The sequence below is a fragment of the Bactrocera tryoni genome, chromosome 5, assembly GCF_016617805.1.
Source record: "Bactrocera tryoni isolate S06 chromosome 5, CSIRO_BtryS06_freeze2, whole genome shotgun sequence".
Taxonomy (NCBI): Eukaryota; Metazoa; Arthropoda; class Insecta; order Diptera; family Tephritidae; genus Bactrocera; species Bactrocera tryoni.
Window position 1 is genome coordinate 8930971 of NC_052503.1, and position 21197 is coordinate 8952167.

Consider the following 21197-nt stretch of genomic DNA (forward strand, 5'->3'; position numbering starts at 1 on the left):
CTTTCCGACTATCAGAATGTTTTGAAACTTATTATTACTGACGATAGGTCTTGAATCTATGCTTGCGACAAGAAAACAGATGAACAGAATCGGCCGAATATCGTGGTAAAGCTTTTCATAAAAATAGGCCGGAATTATGGGCCAACAACTCTGGGTTTTGGCACCACGATAAGGCAACATCGCATACTGCATTGATTTTTCTTGAGTTTTTCGTCAAATTTTCAACCAATATCATTCCGAAACTACCGTATTCGGCTGATTTAGCTCTGTGTGACTTCTAGCTGTTCAGTAAACTCAAACGACCGCTTCGCTCCGAAATCGTTTTGAGTCAATTGAAGCATTTTCCGGAAGTTGACTTTAACGACGGTTTCTAGGTTTGGAAAAACGGTTTATTGGGACAAAGGAGGATTTATTTGAGGGGGACATAGATTTCGAAGAATAAATTAAGAATTTTAAATTAATGGACAAAGTCTGATTATTTTTTCTCAAGGTAGTATAAGCATACGACTCTTTATTGATTGATATTTCTTGAGTCTGATTTTCTTTAAAGCAAAGAATTAGAAAAACAAGAAAAAACGTTAACTTCGACTGCTAATATACCCTTCACAGCTGTATTTCTTTTAGTAACTATGTGTTCAGTTTGTATGGAAGCTATATACTTTAGTAATCCGATCTGAACAATTTTTTCGGAGATTATATTATTTCTATGAACAATAACTCATACCAAAAGAAGTGAAGATATATCGTCAAATGAGGAAGTTTCCCATGCAAGCATTTAATTCCGATCAATCAGTTTGTATGGCAGCTATATGCTATAGTTAACCGATCTGAACAATTTCTTCGGAGCTTGCATTGTTGTCTTAGAAAATAACCTGTGCCAACTTTTGTGAAGATATATAGTCAAATGCGAAAGTTTTCCATATAAGCCCTTGCTTCCGATCGTTCTGTTTGTATGGCAGGTAGATGTTATAGGGGTCCGATATCGGCAGTTCCGATAAATAAGCAGCTTCTTGAAGAGAAAAAGAGGTTTGCAAAATTTGAAAACGATATTTTAAAAACTGGGGGAGTAGTTCGTATATATACAGACGGATATGGCTAAATCGACTCAGCTCAACATACTGATCATTTATAGTATATATACTGTGCCCAAAAAATAAGGTGACATTGTATTTATTTTGAAAATTCTTTATTTATTCTTCCAAATCAATTTCATCCCCTTCAAAGTAATCCCCTCCCGATGCAATGCACTTATGCCAACGGATTTTCCAATCTTCGAAACACTGGTTGTAGTCACTTTCCGGGATAGCCTTCAGTTCCGTCTTCGCTGCGGCTTGAATCTCCTCTATCGTATAAAAACGGTGTCCCCGGAGCGGTCTTTTGAGTTTGGTGAACAGCCAGAAGTCGCACGGCGCCAGATCAGGTGAATACGGTGGTTACGGAACGATATGGGTTGAGTTTTTGGTGTAAAAACCAAGAATTGTCTTTCCACAATTCCGGCCGTTTTAGGCGAATAGCGTTACACAAACGACGCATAACGTTCAAATAATATTCCTTGTTGACTGTTTGACACCACGATAATCGAAGAAAACAGTCAACATGACCTTGATTTTTGAGCGACTTTGGCGCGATTTTTTTGGTCTCGGCTCTCTTTTGGCACGATATTCGCTCGACTGATCAGTTGTTTCGGGGTCGTAAGCATAGATCCAAGTTTCATCGCCAGTTATAATGCATTTCATGACACCCTGGTAGTCGGAAAGCATCGTTTCACATACTTCAACGCGACGCCTTTTTTCCAAAAAATTCAATGTTTTCGGTACCAGTCGAGATTTGACGCGCTTGAGGCCCAAAACATCCTTCAAAATGGTATTGGCTGAGTCCTTCGATATGCCAACTTCATCAGCAAGGTCTTTAATTGTTAATCGACGGTTTTTCAACACCAAATCTTTGATTTGTTGAACGTGAGCTTCGTCGGTTGAGGTCGATGGTCGCCCTGGACGCTCTTCGTCTTCGACACGTTCACGGCCGGCTTGGAACTCACTATACCACTTGTAAACATTTTTTTAGACATAGCCTCATCATCAAAGGCTTTCTGCACCATCCTCAACGTATCCGCAGCAGAAAATTGATTCCGTAAACAAAATTTAATGCAAATTTTTTACTCAACAAATTTCGACATCGCAAAAAACAAAAAACTCACTTTTAGCAGCTCACAAAACGACACGTATCTCAAAAACTAATGAATATTTTGACATGAAATGTGACTGACAGTACTACCAACCTAAAAAAAATAATTCTCCAAATCCTTCGACGCGCGCAGTTTAAATTCAAATGTCACCTTATTTTTTGGGCACAGAGTATACTTTATAAGGTCTCCGACGCTTCCTTCTGGGTGTTACAAACTTCGTGGCAAACTAAATAATAAATATTATTTTTACTTGCCTGGATCACTTTGACAGAAACCTTCGAATAATGCTGATAACTTTAAAATAGGGAGGAGGTGATGGTTCCTGTCAAATTTCCAAAAAAAAATATTATTTTTTGTAGACGTGCATCGCCTTGCAGATCGAAGAATGTTAAATTATGCAAAATAAAAGTTTTGAAATAGTTTGTTTAAATATTTTTATTATTCTAACTTGTATACAAATATCATATTCAACTTAAAGCTAAACATATGTGGAATTAGACGGTAACAGGCATAAGGATAGGTTTGTAAGACTACTTGAGAGTATCAAAAGAAAGTCATAAATATAATAGAAAATAATATGCTTGCGTGAAAATCTTTTGTAAAAACCAAGCTAATTATATGTCCGATATGTGCTACAGACCTACATATCTCTTACCCAAATATTCTATAATTACATTTACTTATGCTAAATATTTATTTGTAGAGTTGTCATAGTGCTGCTGATATTGTTCACATTTTTCCATCCCAAACATCTGGCATGTTGAGCTCAACGCCGCACCTCTTATTGTCCCCAATACCACAAGGATAAAAGTGTGGCCACTTTTTGATTTGACGGTAAACATTGGCGCCCGGACTTTTTGAAACCTTTGTCTAGAAAGAAAATATTTCAATATTAAAATTTTTTTATTAAACTGGCAATGCAGTTGGTTCACGCAGTTTTAAAATGATTTAATAACATGTTGCAAATAGCTTATACTTTCGCTAATGAATTTGGCGTTAATATAGTAAATTGACAGCTTGTCTTACCTGGTTTTGCGCCACCAACTTGTAGCCCAGGTCAATGTACTTATTGGCGATAGCATAGGACAGTAGATATTGGGCCGCCTCCAACTGCTTTTGGCTTGGCTCGTAGCGTCCGTAATCACCCATAAACGTAACCGCCAAGGTGTCGTTCGCGTAAGTGTTCGCGTAGTCCCAACCACGTCCCACATAAATGTTGCCATCGTCTCCAACCTTTGAAATATTAGTGTTTTTTAGTAGTTATTGCAATATATAAATGGATAGAGCGAATTTTGTTATTATTTTGCTTGGTTAATCGATTATATTTTGTTTGTAGTATTTCCCTAGTTAGGAGTTGTGACAGTTTTCTGATCCAACATTAACGAGTTATTTAAAAGTGACGGTCAAAATAAAATTAACTATGTATGTATGTATAATACCAAAGTAACGGGTTGTGATTTAAAATTATTCGATATTCGCTTTCGACGAGTTGCTAAATTAAATGTTGCCAAAATAATTGTGTAATTACCGAAATTATTCGTTAAGCATATAATTAGTGATTAATGAAGCTACAAACAAAAAACCGCAAAAACATAACAACACTGTACAGAAAACCGTGCAAATTTCATTCACTTATTTTATGCCACTCACATAAAAATTCGCCTGAATGTCGGGTAAGTTTTTTTCCGCAATCGCCGAGTCTTGTATGGTACGCATTTTAATTGAGCATTTGTACACGGTTTCGCAAGGCTTCGACTGGACGCCAATGTGCGTTATGATGACATATGGTATCGGATGTTTTAGTGGTATTGTTAGGGTTTTCGACAACTCCGAGGCACCCCATTGCTCGCGGTCTATCACCAGATGTCCATTTCCTAAATTCGGAACTAAGATACTTAAAATAAAAATTTCTTCAAAATTATCGTCAGGTACCGAGGTAAAAATATAAATATGCCTATACATGTTTTAATTTTCACAAGGGTTACTTATACGGAAAAACATAAACTACTGTAAATATGTGGCTTGGAACCAATCAAAATAATGTGATGATTATTGTAAATTAATATGAACAATGAGGAAATTTGCTTTTTTATATTGCGTAAATATTCATAATAAATTTCCACGCCAGTAATCTCGCGTCGGGTTTGGTTTTCCCAATATATTGTACTTACATGTGCCATGCTCATAGGTATTGCCAAACACTATGGGCCCGGGCTGCTGATTGTTGCTTTGCTGTATCTGTATGTAAATAATCACTACGGCCACAATTATAACAACAACAATGAGCAGCAACAGTAGCTTGGAGGATGTGGAAAGCTTTTGAAAAACTGAGGTGTTTACAGTACTCGTATTTTGGTTGATTCCTAAGGGAAAAAAACAGAGCGAAAGACAATTTTAGAGAGTTTGTTAGTTTGAGGAGAAGAAAATATTAGGTGAGATCATAAGGGGAAACAAACAATAATGTTTTTCTTTTCAAATCGTAAAAGCTGACAATATTTCGAAACCATGGTTTGGTTTTGTTGTTCAAAATTTAATAAAGAAATATTATTTTAACCTCCAATAAAACATTTTGTGGTTCTAAATCACTGTTTCGACACTTATACAGGTATAATGCTGACAGACATATTCGAAGGTTTCGGCTGGAATTCGACCCGACTGTTGACTTAAGGGGTTATATACAGTTAGAATTTTCAAAAAATTTATTTTTTTATTTTCTTTTCTTAATGTACATATGTATATTTAAGAATACACAGAAAAAATTTCATATCGTTCTGAAAAATATTTTCGAAGTTACACGCAAATTTGAACAGGTGTTTCAGAGTATTTGAAGAACAAGGCCAAACTTTAAACTTGTTTTTCTCAAAGTGGTGCTTTCAAATTCGGTGACAAACTTAGCCGATTAGTCTCAAATATTAACACGAGATTCTTAAATATATTTTTTAGTAACTAAGCGAAGATTTTATCTCACCGATAAATAAATTTTTTATAAACAATATAATTCTGTTAAAAAATCGATTTTTTTCATCGATACAGTGATTACCGCAAAACACCGTTTTTGAGATGGAGATCAGCTGTAGTTCCTATCCAAATAAATATTTTTTACTAATACTAAATCTGAAAATATAGTTAAAAGAGCCCATAATATGTGTACAAATTTTTGGATCAATAAATACTTATTGGGTAGTCGAGTCTTTTCGTATTTTGTCAATAGATGGAGTGGTTGGAGTCGTATATATCCAGTGCTACCAATATATTGTTGGAAAGATTAGATTTTAAGCTTCATTTAAACAAAAATTAAATTAAACTCGGGGAAATTGGAAAAAAGTTGCAGCTGTTCAAACATGAGTGAAAATATTGAAGAAATTCGCTATATTTTGAAATTTTTGCATAAAAAAAGAAGAATGCCACGCAAACCACAGATCTAATTTGTGAAGTTTACGGAGACGATGTTGTATCAGTTCGAGTAGCACAACAAAGGTTTGCTCGGTTTCGTTCTGGAAATTTCGATGTGAAAGATGCACCTCGCTATGGTCTACCTATCGTTGAAAAGGTCGATGAAATTATGGACAAGATTGACTAGGACAGTCACATAAGCAGCCATGACATCGCTAAGGAGCTTAGCATTCATCATCAAACGGTTTTAAATCATTAAAAAAAGACTGCCTACAAAAAGAAGCTCGAACAGAAGCTACCACACGAATTGTCTGTGAAAAGTTTAATGGACCGAATTAACATCTGCGATTCTTTGCTGAAACGAAATAAAATCGAACAATTTCTGAAGCAAATGATAACAGTAGACGAAAAGTGGATCAAATACGAAAATAATGTGCCAAAAAGATCTTGGCCCAAGTGTGGTGAAGCTCAACAAATGGTCGTAAATCCAGGATTGACGGCTCGAAATGTTATGCTGAGTGTTTGGTGGGATTAGAAAGGAATCATCCACTATGAGCTGGTCGAACGATTGATTCTACATTTTACTGTCAACAACTGAAGAGATTGAAGCAAGAAATCGAAAAAACGGCCAGAACTAATCAACTGAAAGGGTTTCGCCTTCCATTAGGACAACGCTAGACCACACACATCTTTGATGACTCGGCAAAAACTGGGAGAGCTTGGCTGGGAAATTTTGATGCATCCACCATATAGCACCTTGTACCATCGGACTATCATCTGTTTCGGTCAATGCAGAATTCCTTTAATGGAGTAAAGTTGGCTTCAAGAGAAGCCTGTGAAAATTACTTATCGCAGTTTTTCGCCAAGAAACCAGAAAAGTTGTACACTGATGGAATAATGTCTCTAGCGGAAAAATAGCAAAAAGTGGTCAACCAAAATGGTTTATATTTGGTCCATTAAAGTTCATTATAAATATAAAAAAAAAATAAATTGAAGTTTAATCAGAAATACGTAAAGACTTTATCAACTACCCAATATAAAGGTTTTCTCAGAAAAAATCTGGAAAATTCGCATTTTTCGGTATTCTAACTGCGGGCCTCTCAACAAATGATATGGGTATAGATCACGTACTATTTTGCTCAAAATTTCAAAAATTCACCGCACCCTAATGCATATACTTAAGTGCATAAATGTTCAGTGCTTTAGAGGCATTCGAAAGACGTATTTATTAAATATTCTCACATCAATATACAAGTACATACATTACTTGTATGTTTTATTAAAAATTAATTTAAAATTTGACAAATGCTGCGAAAATGATGTGTGCCTTTTTGTGGCGGGGAATGCAATTGCTACGAGCTTTCAGCTGCGCAGTTGTGATTTTGCTTACAATTTCTAAAACATCGACAAACAATTAGTGAAAAATTAATTAAACTGGTACTAACGTCTTGTGGTGGCGGTTGCTGCAGGCGCTGAGGGAGCGTAGCGTTTGCGAGCTCTTTCCGAGTTCACTTTCAACAGCAGTTTCATTTTGTTTACGCATGGGGCGTTTCCGATAGGAAATTTATAAACTCAGCGTTATTTAGAACAACCGATCGGTTCCTTTCACATATATTTTGCGCTGCGCATAAACGTTGTATGTTGAATATTTCTCCGGTGCGCAACAAGTGGCAATATAAACGTGTTTTTGTTCAACTTTCCGCTGCTATTAATAAAAACGACATTTGTAATGTTTAAATTATTTTATTTCATTTTTATGATAATTGCACATGTATTCAAAATGTTAATTTTTAATTGTTATTTGTTATTTGTTTTCTCTGTTTAAATGCAATGACATGCAGTGCTAGCTGCCAGCAACTTTAGCACTCACTGTAACATGCACATTACTTGATAAGCTCTTTAGTATTTCCACATTCGTCATGTTTCAATACGAATGCGCGATTCGCAAAAGAAGTCAGTTCAACACTCATTACTCACATTCATTTCAAAATATGTGTGAGTAAGTGCATACGAATAAGAAACGCCCGCGACATGCCCGCCGGAAATGCTTAATGAACTTAAAGAAATGTAATGGGTTTAACCTGTTCAGCACCGATTTCTTTATGTCAAATAGAATGGTGGCTACAACTGCCAAATAATTTTTAAAATGTTGCTATTTTGTTTTCATTCCCTAATTTTGTGGAAGGCAAGCAAAAAATGTGTCTGTATCTACTAAACGGTCAGTTTGACTTGAAAAGTGCTGTGATTAATTGCCATGTTCAACTATGAAATCCAACACTTATTGAGATTACTTATTTTCCGAGAAATATGTGAAATAAGTCACTTTTTGCATTTCTTGCTTTAATTCGAAGAAATATTTATTTTTAAATGTAATGACTTGTAATGCTCATAAACTGACTGCTTGTGACTTCAGCTGCAGCTGTCATTCTAAAGTGTGGTGACTTTAGTAAGGTGGTGTCCTTGTACGGTGAGTTACAGTGTTCCTACAGGGACAACTCATTCGTTTCTTGCTACATAAAAAGCATTCAACTTTTTATCACACTTTACAAATTACATGCTGATTAAAGCGAAGAATGGGGCGTTTTAGAACTTCCACAGAGTATGTTATGTGACATGACTAATTGCTGAATGCCCAATATTTAATGTGACGTCACTAATAATTATTTATAGCACATATTTCTCACTCGTTTCAAACTGATTTCACTTTGTGTTTATATACAACGCTTTCTTTGCTCAAATTGCTTCCGTCTTATTGGCACACATTTTAGCTTTATTGTTGTTTGCATTGATTTCCAACAGTTTTATGACTTTCTGACAATAAAGACTACCGTGTTCGCCGCGATATTAATTATTTATGTTGAGAAAAAATTTGAAAACAATCGGCACGTCATTGTCGCGATTTGGCGTTATCAGCGGCATTCGTGTTCGTCACAATGCGCCGTCGTGAAACCGCATCAACAGCGCTCAGCGAATTTACTACTAAATGCGATTGTTGAATTTTCGAAAAACTTTACTCAAAAGTTGACAAATCGACCAATGAGCCGGAGAACCACTCGCCGGCGGATGGGCCAATAAGCAGCGCAGCAAGCAATCATCCAGCAAGCCAAGCGATTATCCGGCGAACTGGTCAAACAGTCAATTGGCGAGTTCGCCTCTCTGTGCCAATTGTGATATCACCTTTGTGATTTGCGTATGTGTCTGGCTGTGTGTATGTGTGTGTGTGTGTGGCACTGCAGTGTTATTGAGGTACAATGTGATGGTTTATTTTCGCTGGGAAATCGTAAGAATATCCATTTAACGCTGGTGGCTATGTACAAGTGCGCGAGTAAACATGTAAGAAAGCGTAAAACTATTACATGAAGGGAGGGGAAGCAGTGAGTGGAAATCATTGTTTCTTGGTACGTTGACTCTGCCCGCTGTATGCAAGTAAGTAAGTGTGTACAACACGTATTTTTTCATTTTTACTCCTTCATTGTAAACGCTCATGTGCCGTTGTTGCGCTTATTCGAATATATGTATGTATGTATGTACAATTGCGTATTTATCGGATTGTGTAAATAGTAAATTTATTGTGTATGATCGCATTAGGGTGATACATTTCACATTTTAGAAATTCCAACGCCTTTGATGTGATTATTGTCTTCACTATTATTCAGAATGTGCCATTCTTGACAAAACCAGTTAGTAAAAGTATAAAAACACTTATTTGCTAAAATTTTATTTTCTATTTTTATATTATAAAATCATCGTGTTCACTTTGTATGAACCACCCTAATAATCCCAGTAACATACATATAGTTGTATATATGTGTTTATCGCAAAACATGCAATTGATGTGCCCATTAACGTGAAAAGATATAAACACTAGACTTTACGTTTTCTGAGTGTAATTAGTTCATAATTATTTTAAGCTTTCGACAGAATTAATAGCTAAGAGCTAATTCCCTCTCAAAGTCACACTTCTGATGATGATTAAAGGCATACTTCAAAGATGACTGCAAAGAAATTAATTTCCGTACGAAATTTAAGATTCACAAAGGCGACGGACATTTGGGCCAGCAATTTAATTTCTGTGACGTTATGAGCTTCGTATTCGAATCCGTTATGCACACCGTATATATGTAAATATAGGGTTGTCAAAAAAGTATTTTCGTATTTCTAAACAAAATTTTTATATTTATAATGTACTTTCATGAACCATGTACCATTTTGGTCGACCACGTTTTGCTATTTTCCGCTAGAGACACCATCCCATCAGTGTAAAACTTTCTGGTTTCTTGGCGAAAAACTGCGATAAGTAATTTTCACAGGCTTCTCTTGAAGCCAACTTTACTCCATTAAGGGAGATCTGCATTGACCGAAACAAATGGTAGTCCGATGGTACAAGGTCAAGGCTATATGGTGGATGCATCAAAACTTCCCAGTCAAGCTTTACCAGTTTTTGCCGAGTCATCAAAGATGTGTGTGGTCTAGCGTTGTCCTAATTGAAGGCGAAACCCTTTCGGTTGATCAGTTTTATCCATTTTTTCAATTATTTGCTTCAATTTCATCAGTTGTTGACAGTAAAATGTAGAATCAATCGTTCGACCAAGCAGGAGCAGCTCATAGTGGATGATTCCTATCCAATCCCACCAAACACTCAGCATAACCGTTCGAGGCGTCAATCCTGGCTTTACGACCGTTTGTTGAGCTTCACCGCGCTTGGACCATGATTTTTTTCGCACATTATTTTCCTATTTGATCCACTTTTCGTCTCCTGTTACCATTCGCTTCAGAAATGGTTCGATTTCATTTCGTTTCAGCAAAGAATCGCAGATGTTAATTTGGTCCTTTAAATTTTTCACAGACAATTTGTGTGCTAGCTTCTGTTCGAGCTTCTTTTTGTAGGCAGTCTTTTTTTAAATGATTCAAAACCGTTTATGTGACTGTCCTGGTCAATCTTGTCCATAATTTCATCGACCTTTTCAACGATAGGTAGACCATAGCGAGGTGCATCTTTCACATAGAAATTTCAAGAACGGAAGCGAGCGATCTATTATTGTACTACACTTACTGATTTACGTTTTGTCACAATGTGTACATGTGTATATACAAATATGTAGTACATATCGCTCATTTGCTGCAAGATCGGCATAAATCAAAAAACGTGATTTTTGAGTTAATGATGCAGAATTGTTCGTTATATCATACTTCATGTTGAGTGAAAAATTCATGTGAATACCTCTTATATGCTCCGCTTGTGAAGAGAATATGATTCCTGTTTTCCGTGTAAGGTTGGAGTCAGTTGAAAACTTTTAACGCGTTTTCTGGCAAATCGATTTTCTTGACTTATGCCGGTCTTGCAGCAAATGAGCGATATGCATATTCCGAATTTCTTGTTAGTAACGAGGAAACAAAGAAAAGTTACTCATACGCCAAGTTGGCAATTTTAGAAAATTGAAGCATAGCTAATTTCATTAATAAACAAAATTACAACGAAAAGGAAATAGTGTCAATAGCTTGGGTTAAAAATCTAAGTATTGTCTGGCCGCCAAGTTGGCAAATATGTCGATTTTAAGTCACAATGTTTTAAAATAATCGATTGCTTGGAACTGTAGAAACCGCATGAAAAAGACGGTCTGGCGCTATATTTGCCAGAACACTGTTAAAAGTTTACCTCAAAACAGCAATGGAAATTTTTAGGTATTTTTAATTACATTGCAATTAGTAAAAAAATTTAAAATTCACAGCGGCAAGACGCTAGCAGTAAAATTTACAATGTTAAAACTGTGAGCACTTGCTATTTGCATTTTCTATAAATGAACACGCTAGTACAAATTGGAAAGCAAATTTAGCCGCATTCAAATGATTTCAATTTTAGTTTGAAGCCAGCCATATAAACTAGTGCCAATTACTTTAGAATTATATTTGAAGTCTACTTACAAACTGGCAAGTGCGATTATTTCCGAGAATTCGCCGGTAATAAATGCTGAACTATAATTACCGTGATGTCGTGATTCTGTGTATATACAATTGCATGCTTGAGTATATTTGAATAGGTCGTGATATATTTTTTTATTAATAACTACGAATGGAAATTAAATGCCTGGTGAAATTTACTAATCTTAATAGTTATTAAATGGTTTCTTTGTTTACACATAATGGGTAGTCGAAAAAGTCTTTTCGTATTTTGTCATAGATGTCGTTGCAGTCGTATATCTCCAATGCTACCAATCAGATTTTGTCATACCATACAGTGTTGGAAAGGTGAGATTTTAAGCTTAATTTTACAAAAAAAGAATTAAATTCGGGGAAGTTACAGCTGTTCAAAAATGAGTGAAAATAAGGAAGAAATTCGCTATATTTTGAAATTTTTGTATAAAAAGGGAAGAATGCCCCGCAAGCCACCAATGAAATTTGTGAAGTTTATGGAGACGATGCTGTATCAGTTTATCAGTTCGTGTAGCACAACAATAATTCGCTCGCTTCCATTCTGGAATTTTCAAAAATTTCCATTTACATTGACGAAAGTTTTACACTGATGGTATAATGTCTCTAGCGAAAAATGGCAAAAATTGGTCGAACAAAATAGTACATATTTGTTTATTTATTTATTATTATAAATATAAAAAAAATTATACTTTGATTAGAAATACGAAGAGACCTTTTCGACTATCCAATATGTGTAAAAATGTTTGGATCAATAAATTTAACAGTTTTCTCAGAAAAAAATTGTAGAAAATTTGTTTTTTTCGACCTTCTAACTCTATATAACCCCTTAAACTAAAACCTACTGGAACAATGTTTTTCTAATATTTGCCTCTTTCACACATTTCAACTTTCATCACACATGTCCAAACATATGTACATTTATCTTTACACACATGTGTATGTAGATGTAAACAACCAAACAACCAAACAAAGCAAACAATGTCTCCAAAAAACTCGAAAATTCCGAAACCTCTTCAGGAGCATGGAAAAAATATGAGCTTTTAAGTGCATAATAATTACCTCCACCCGCTTGCGTCGATCGCGCTTCCACTGTAGCATCCATATATTGGTATATCGTTACGGGACCCTGATATTGGGTCATGGGCCCTATAACGACATCGGACGAATTAGATAAGTTTATCACACTCGAAGGCTGAATCGCCGGATTTGCGAATATGTTTTGTGGTATCGCTGCTGGGGAGCTATTCACTGGATGACCGGGACTGTTTCCCTGTAGACTCCATAGCGCGTTATTTGCTGCAGAGGTGAGTGGATTGTGATTGTTCGCTGAGCGGACACTTGCTCGATCCTCATCCATTTTTTGTTAGTTTTTGGTTAAATATTATATTAAATACTTTACTTCATACACACCCTGATATATATTATTATTATTAATTTATTGCGTACAACGTATGGTTTCATCACATTTTATCACATAACATCAACAAGTGAGTAAACAAGATGGATTGTGACAAGATCTATACGCGCTAGCTTACAAACCGGTTGTTTAACTACACGCGCCGTGTTTCGAAGTCATGTCCGGCTTTGTTGCTTTCAGAACTCGAACTGTGGATCATGCTGAGCTTACTTTCCGTCTGCACTCAGATCAACGCGGACTTCTCTGTTGATCATGGAGAGAATTTATCCAATACAAGCTTAAAGTAGATAGCTGGCATACATGTAGATATCGCACTTGTTTGAGTACGAGCGCATATGATCCATCCATCTTATGTGAGTGAAATAAAAGTGCGTTTATTAACGTCGTTTGTTTTAGTGGGGAGAAACCCTACGTCTTCATCAAGAAAATTAAAAAATTTAATTATACCCTGTCGTGGACCATATGAAACATAAATATAAGTGATCAGCATGACGAGCAGCGCCGTTTTAGTCATAGCCGTCTGTCTGTCTGCATATACACGTGTTAGTATCTCAATCTTTTAGTTATCGATCTGAAATTTTACACATGTCTTTTTCTCCCCAAGAAGTTGTCGACGTATAGCATAAAGTGCATATATCAACTGAACGATCAAAATCAAGTTCTTGTAGTATATACAAGTTTTTTATTTGAGGAGAAGACATCTTGGCAATTTGATTTGCCCAAGGTAACGGTACATTCACCGAAGAAATTATTTAGATCCGGCCACTATACCATATAGCTGCCATATAAACTGAGTGATCAAAATCAAGTTCTTGTATAGAAACTATTTTATATGTAAAGGGTATATTGGTTCGGTGCAACTGAAGTCAACGTTTTTCTTGTTCGACATTTATGTATATACTATTATACGGTATGTAGGTGTGCATAAATCCACTTAACTCTCATAATCAATCACTCTAATATTTGCAGATGTGTGCTCGTTCAACAAGTCATCATGTTATTGCCGCAAATGGTTTATACTCCAGAAATTAGGGATATATCACATCATAAACGAGACTTGACCCAATAAAGAATAAAGAAATTCAAAGTCATACGATTTTATCTGTTTCTTTCTTAAATAAAATTATGAATTTTCTTTTTAATTTAATACCTAATATAATTTGTTTTAAATTTATATACATATATTAATTTCCGTTTTGAACATACTTAATTTACCTTGAAATATTGTTTAAATTTAATTTTTTAATATTCATTATTTAAATTATTTCTTTATTCTTATATATTAATCCATTTAAAAATAATTTAAGGTCAGTCTAATCACCTTCCGTTTCGTTTTTGGTTTATTCATTCAGATGACAACACGTTTTAATATGGCAGCATCGTGTTTCATTCCCATCCATTCCAAATAAAACAGCTGATCCCCAAAATAACATTCATAGCAGAGAACGTATAATATATAATTATACGTTCTCTGTTCATAGTAAACATAAGTCGAATTTATCTGAAGCAAATTTTCTTGTATTGAATGGATTAACTACAAATAGAGAAAATGGATGAGCCAATTGAAACTAAAACGTAAGTTTTATTGAAAATAAAATAGTGCGAAAACAATACAAATCTACCTGTGCAGAAATCAATCACCCGACGAGAGTTTTGAGCGGCTTTTACATAGTACTGAAGACGCACCGGTGGAAAGCATAAAAAGTAACAAAGGGTAATGTTCACAACTACAACAGTTTATCCCACCTATAAGCTTAATTTGTCTTATTTTTCTTAAAGGCATACCGAGTGGCAAAATACTGACCAAAAGTCAGAGAAACCCGTGAAGAAGAGAGTGTCCACTGAGAAGATTCATGTTTATGGTTATATGAAAAAGAAAGTTTTAAACCATTTGGTAGAAAATGGTTGCAGCTCGCGTAGCGTCGACGAAGTGATAGCAGCATCAAAATTTAATAAGAATTCTGTGTTAGGTATGTTATTTTAAAATATGTAAAAATTAAAATATAGCCTCTTTATTGACAGAATATATGAATCAGCGCATACAAATGGCGCAAGAAAATGTGCACGAAGAATGTGATTCTCTGAGCTTTTCCAACATGGAATCATGGCTTAAATTATTTAAAAAGTGGAATTTGCCAGAATTATGTGTGTATGAGCCTGCTTTAGTAATCAATGCTATTGCGAATAATGAAGACTTTCCTGAACCTAAAGAGTTAGACGGCGTGGACCTAAAGTAATTGATTTTGTTACGGCTTATTAAATAATCAATCATTAAAATCTCTTTATTTGCAGAGCTGTTTACAAATTTCTAGGAAATGCATTAATGGGATTGCCTCAGCCAAATTTGGATGCGAAGAGTGCAGAATTTTTGGCAAACGAATTTGAGGTAACATACGCTTTTATAAGAAAATTTCATAGATCTTTTTTATTAATATAATTAAATAGATGTATTTAATGTTTATGTGTATATTTACATTAAAACAAGTGTCATTATTTGCAATTTTTTTAATTAGTTTAAAAGCTCTCAATTAATTTAACCCTTGCAACATATTTACAGATTTTAGTCGGTGAAGCCAATACGGAAGGCGGTGATAGCGAAACAGGTCGCATTAACCAGAAATTACAGTCTTATAAGGAACTTCCATTCTGCGCACAAAACGAAAAAAGTAGCATAGATCCTTTATGCCTCGGCGATGATTTGAATTTTCACCGAAAATAAACATGTAGTTGTAATCACAAAAAATTAATTTTATATTATTTTTTACAAATTCTGTATGTTGAAACTGTTTGCCTTCCACTTATTGTAATAAAATATATTGAAAGTCTGGTTTATACATTTTCTGGTCACATTTATTACACATTCAAATATTATTCAGTACTTTAAAAGAGTTGACATAAATTTGTATGCATAAATATATTTGTAATAATTGGTTTCTTTATTTCTTCTTACGAGAATCAACTCCCTTTCTAAACACACTCATTTTTAAAAGTATACTTTAGAAATATCGAAAACTATTAAATAATATTGATACCGTAATCATAGTTGTTCATTTTGCAGCCGTTTAGATGTTTATGTCTTGCAGCTTTCTTCCAAAATGATTTAAGCAGTTTTTAAACAAATGCCATGAAAACTTATTTCCCTTATCACCTGTGTACAAATAAAGTTGAATTTTAAAACACATTCAAATTGATTGATTTGAGGTAACTCCTAGTTTGAAAGACTCTTTCAAGGATTTTATACTTCACTATCTTCTATGAAATTGTAGACTCTATAGTTTCAGTATGAACAATTATGTGATTTCCGACTAAACACGCGTTGAATTACATGAATTAGTGAAATAATATGTATACACTTATTTAAAAAAAATTTGTCAACATTTCAATAAGGTAATTTTACAAACTATATGAATTAAACAACTAATTTCTCCTGCTTGAGGAGTATATTTGCATCTGTGTCGACTCTTGTTTGTCGTAAAACACTAATTAAAATATACATAGTACACAAATTACATTACCATTTTATATCTATTATATGTATGTGTATATGTAATTACACTAAAGTTTATAGTTTGTAAAAATAATCGAACTGCTTATAAAATATACATACGTTATTATGTTATTCCACAATATATTTGGCAATTGTCCTAACTGTGGCAAATTATTTTTGGTTACTAAAATTAGTATATAATATAATTGATTATGTATATGTTTTTATATGCAAATTAGTTAACTAATTAATTCGAATTCAGTCGTTTTTTGAGCTTTTGCTTTCCCCTTTTTATGTTTAATTTAAGTGCAATTAATGGACTGAAACAAATACACCCTTTTTTATATATATTTAATGGAAAACATATATAAAAGTTAATTCAGAAAATCGATATTCGCCTTAACAAATTGTATGCCATACACACGAAACAAATGATTTTGTGGTTTCTGTTCAAGAAACACTTGCATTTAATTATGAATAGCCGAAAGTGTGCATACAAGTTTTCTTTGTTTTGGTTGAAACTGCAGAGCTGCAGCCATGCTCTATGTGAATTTCTCTTAGATTTTCTTTTTATTTTGGACTTGATTATCAAAAAGAGCAGACGGGTGTTTATATTTCGTATGCTTGATTTATAAAGAAAATTGTATATTTTCGTGAATTTGCATTTGATAAAAAATATTATATAAATATTAATTATTTCGACTTTGCACTTTCAAAAAACATACATAAGCATATTAAAAAAATGTATGTAAGTGTGTTTTTATATAATTTTTGATTATCAGATTCACATATAATATTGTTAGGATCGGTGGTGTGAACCTACAAGCATTCTAATTCTAAATGTGCAAGTTCAACCAGTAGATGTGATTGCATACGCAAAAGCTAGGCAATCCCTGTAAAAGAATTTACGTGTCTGACGCGTTTTAGAGTAAAAATGGACTTTTGAGAGATTTTCTATAATACGAAGTATTAGTGTATTCATATAGGCAGGTATATACTAAAATTTATAGAGTATCTACTTAGTTCAATGTGGAAACGGTTCAAGCATTCGCGTATGAGTTCAACTAAAGTATTGAAAGTTTCTATGTATTTCTGAAGTGAAGAATGTAGCAGCACTTGTTATTCGAAATTTGAAAATACAGTTGGTCGTTTCCACATTGAGCTTAGCATATTGTTTAAGTTACGTTACATGTTTTTTCGCCTTATACGTGGAAATATATTGATTGTCTTTTAGATACACGAATTGTACAAATAGATATACATATAATAACGTAATAATTAGGTACTTTGATAAGAAGTAACTATATATATATATTTATCTAATAATGTGTATACACTCTTGAACAATCCATAAAATATAAATGTTATTCTCAAACGTTCATTTATTTCTTATAACTTTGGAAATACAGTTCTCATTAGTTGTATGTATGTATATATGTATGTATATTTAGAGTATGTTTTCTTATTCTTATTCTTTGGACATTTCATTTGAGTGCTGTAAAATTGACAGAGTATCCGTATATGAATACGATTTATATAATATCTAATATTAAATACAGTTTTGTGTTACGATCACCGCACGGCGTCCGCGAAAAATCCCAACAATCGTTATATGTAATTTATTTTCCTTCTATTTGCATTCCCTAACAGCAATAACATTTCGCTATTTTAACAATGTCAATAAATCCTCTCTCTTTTGCTGTTTCTAGCAAATTGAATATTTCATAACATTTTTATACCTTTTTGTATTTGTTGCATTCTTCTTGAAGGTTTCTTTACGCATAGTGTGCATTTTTGTTGTTGTATACTAATTCTATTTAAGAAGTGAGTACATTCAACAAATCGTCTCTGTATTATTGCATCTGTTTTTAAGTACCGTAAACGGCACCTGACACAAACATTCACACATAAAGCAAGCCATATATGTATTAAACGGGATTTCATTTATAACTAACTGCATCCATGTTTGGGTAGGGACCTGCCCTTTACGGAGGATTAACAACCTTTAGCTCAGTAGTAGTAGTTGTGGTGTTTTTGATGACGTTACTGCGAACTGCTGTTCCGTTAATTATTTGTTTCTTTTTTCTCATACAAATAATAAACCGTTAGCATCTAAACACTTACATATATTACTGAAATACTTGTTCTAAGTTGTAAAATCATGAATATAGTTTCATTTCAATTCTAACAGGTTTATCCTAAGTTTAATGTGTTGTAGCTAGCACGCCAAAGAATGTTAAACACATTTGTGGGAAGTCTGTCGAAATTCTCTGCTTTTTCCAAATAAATTCGAAAGTTGCATTATTTAGTTACAAGTTAGTCAAACAAAATTACAGTTAACCGGCCGCTAGCATAGTGTAGAAGTAAACAGCAAAGATTTGAGGATGATTTTTTTTTGTGTGAGACTCGTGTCACTATCGACTGAGGTAAACACTACGTATAGCTACTGATACACCTACAACACACATACATATATCTTATATGTGTGTGCAAAGTGTTAATGGAACTTTTTTCCGTTTCACCTACAACACTTGGCGCTACTAAAACATCGAGATTCCTTTATGTGAACATCAACATCTTAAATACATAAATACCATATGCCATAGTTGGCTGTGATTGTTTTCTAAAGACGCTAAGATGCTAAAAATGCTGGAAATGTCGGGTAATAGTATAAGAATAAATAGGAGTTTCTAAATTCAATCGTATTTCCAGATTTCCAGACTCTACCGAGAGTATACGAGTATGCTACTCGTTGCTATCAACTACTAAGTAATGTTTGTTTCTAAAATGATTGCATTTGCATTTAGGGGAGGTGTACGGGTGTTTTACAGCATACAGGCTGTTTCATATTTCGAAAATATGAGTGTAAATTTATTATTGCATTTCTTATTTAAGTGATTCGTTCGTGTTAGACACTGTGCGAACTTATTTCGGATGAACCTACAGTTGTATATGTGTTGAAAAGTGATTGAAATAAATAGCTGTGTAAAATATAATGTGTGAGTGTTAAGCTGGTGTGAGTATGACGAATATTTAAAACTGCTGGTAATATTGCGCGGTTACTTTAACGCGTTCCCATTGCCCAGTTGCTTTCTCTAAAAATGTACACATGCTCAGAGATACATCATTTCGCCGCAGTTTGTTTGTGGCCCGGCGCGCTGTAATTTGATGCAGTTGCAAGTCGCGTTTTGCTAAACGAATGCTAGGTGAGTTAAAAATGATTGCGATAGCTGTGACTTGTAAAAAAATTTGCTTAAGTTCGACCGGAGAAAAGCTGGTACTGAAAAAGAGTTAGATTAGCAAACGAAAAAAAGGAAATAAGTATGGATGGTTTAGTAGTGATATTTTTCCAATATTACGTAGAGCGACTAGCCGGAAGATCGTTGCATTTAGTAGCATGATTTGTGTAACTGTGTGCATCGTAACGGGGCCATGTTGTTTATTCAATAATAACTTAATTATACCATATATTAAGTGTAGTTTCGGCAGTTTTACAATGAAGTTAGAGATTTTATTAGTCTACGGTATTCTATATTATATAGCAACTAGTACACCTACGCACATACAAATATAAAGTGAAATAAAAAAATCAAACCTGCGACTGAAAACACATCACAAATAAGTTTCTTCCTAAGTTTTATTTTATATGAAACGAATTGCAATAAATAAAATGATTTAAAAATTTTAAAATTTTGTTTATTTAGCTCAATTAAAGTTCGAGAATTTGAGTTGGAGTAGCATACACTTAAAATACCGAAGTTCAAAATGCCGACACATCAAAATACCGACAAATCAGAACACCGAAAAATCAAAATGACGACAAACCAAAATGCCGACATGTGAAACATATTTTATTATTGCCCGTCCTTATTCCTATCGAAGCACAGAAAATTAATTCTACTGACTAGGGGTTATGATCCGGTCGGTATTTTGACTGTCGGTATGCTAAATTTCGAGATTTCAAATGTCGGCAATACGTTATACACCCTGTTGGAGTATTGAAAAAAAGGAATTTCTTCACATTGTCTATTTAAAATTGATCACAGATACAAGTCGCCTTTTTTTGAAATTACTGCTTGTTCCAAACTTGTTCTTGAAAGGTATATCAGAAACACCAGACCGGTTTTTGAAAATTCCGTGGTTTGCGAAGGACAAATATGAGTACCAAAATTCTCATTGGTTGTGAAATTAATAAGATCAAAACATATAGAAAGATTTTTAGCTAGATCTATCAATTAATACATACATGATTTGCATACGTACAAACTAGAATTAATTCTGTTTCACTCTAACATATATTACCAAAAAAATAATAATAATTAATAAATAAATACAAATATACATAGACTATAGTAGAGAACACGTACAAGTATTTTAGGGGAAGTACGTCACACGTACGTGAGAGGATTTCGGAGAAGTTGTATCAGTATCATGCAAAATCGAGGGGAGGGGTGTTGGTGGAGTAACTACAATTACAATTGACTTAAATATAAGAACAAAACTTTTATTAAAATTTGTATTGTTGATTACTGATGGTACGAGTTACTCCTAAATGTGGCCTTGTGATTACATTGTGATCCAATGTAAATGTGATATGTGATCCAGCCAGGCTTCCGGTCCATTGCTTATATGAATCGCAACTAATGAAACGTTTTGAGCCATAATGGATTCAATGTGATATTGCTTGAGTGTGTTTAGAAAATTGAGTTCAGAAAGAGCCTACTGTGTGTACATATTTTCTAACCTTCAGAGCTTATACTTATGTACTTCATAAATATAATACT

The 21197-nt window shown here is 34.1% G+C and overlaps 3 protein-coding genes across 8 annotated transcripts in view; 1 reads left to right on the plus strand and 2 right to left on the minus strand.

Annotated features, from left to right (window-relative positions):
- Window positions 1-2602: 2602 nt before the first annotated feature.
- Window positions 2603-13122, minus strand: LOC120777662 (peptidoglycan-recognition protein LA). 3 transcript variants are annotated; one of them, XM_040109118.1, is made up of 6 exons: window positions 8263-8537; window positions 7024-7283; window positions 4357-4548; window positions 3836-4071; window positions 3212-3418; window positions 2603-3055 (listed from the first exon to the last, which is right to left on the minus strand). In XM_040109118.1, exons 2-6 carry the CDS (start codon window positions 7106-7108, stop codon window positions 2915-2917), a joined length of 861 nt encoding a protein of 286 aa, XP_039965052.1. In that variant the 5' UTR covers window positions 7109-7283; window positions 8263-8537; the 3' UTR covers window positions 2603-2914. The 3 variants fall into 3 exon arrangements, with proteins under 3 accessions (XP_039965052.1, XP_039965050.1, XP_039965051.1); XM_040109116.1 differs by lacking the exons at window positions 7024-7283; window positions 8263-8537 and adding an exon at window positions 12569-13122; XM_040109117.1 differs by having other exon boundaries at window positions 7024-8537.
- Window positions 13123-14375: 1253 nt separating this feature from the next.
- LOC120776904 lies at window positions 14376-16293 on the plus strand. Its single transcript, XM_040107975.1, has 6 exons — window positions 14376-14501; window positions 14557-14640; window positions 14706-14896; window positions 14949-15159; window positions 15219-15312; window positions 15484-16293. The coding sequence occupies exons 1-6, from the start codon at window positions 14476-14478 to the stop codon at window positions 15643-15645; spliced, it is 768 nt and encodes a 255-aa protein (XP_039963909.1). The 5' UTR covers window positions 14376-14475; the 3' UTR covers window positions 15646-16293.
- Window positions 16294-16975: 682 nt separating this feature from the next.
- LOC120776903 (SCY1-like protein 2) overlaps window positions 16976-21197 on the minus strand; it is a 41481-nt gene continuing 37259 nt past the window's right edge. For all 4 annotated transcript variants that reach the window (XM_040107972.1, XM_040107968.1, XM_040107970.1 and 1 more), the window contains one exon: window positions 16976-19693. In XM_040107972.1, the coding sequence (XP_039963906.1) occupies window positions 19667-19693 (27 nt within the window). In that variant the 3' untranslated portion in view covers window positions 16976-19666. The remainder of the gene's footprint in view (window positions 19694-21197) is intronic.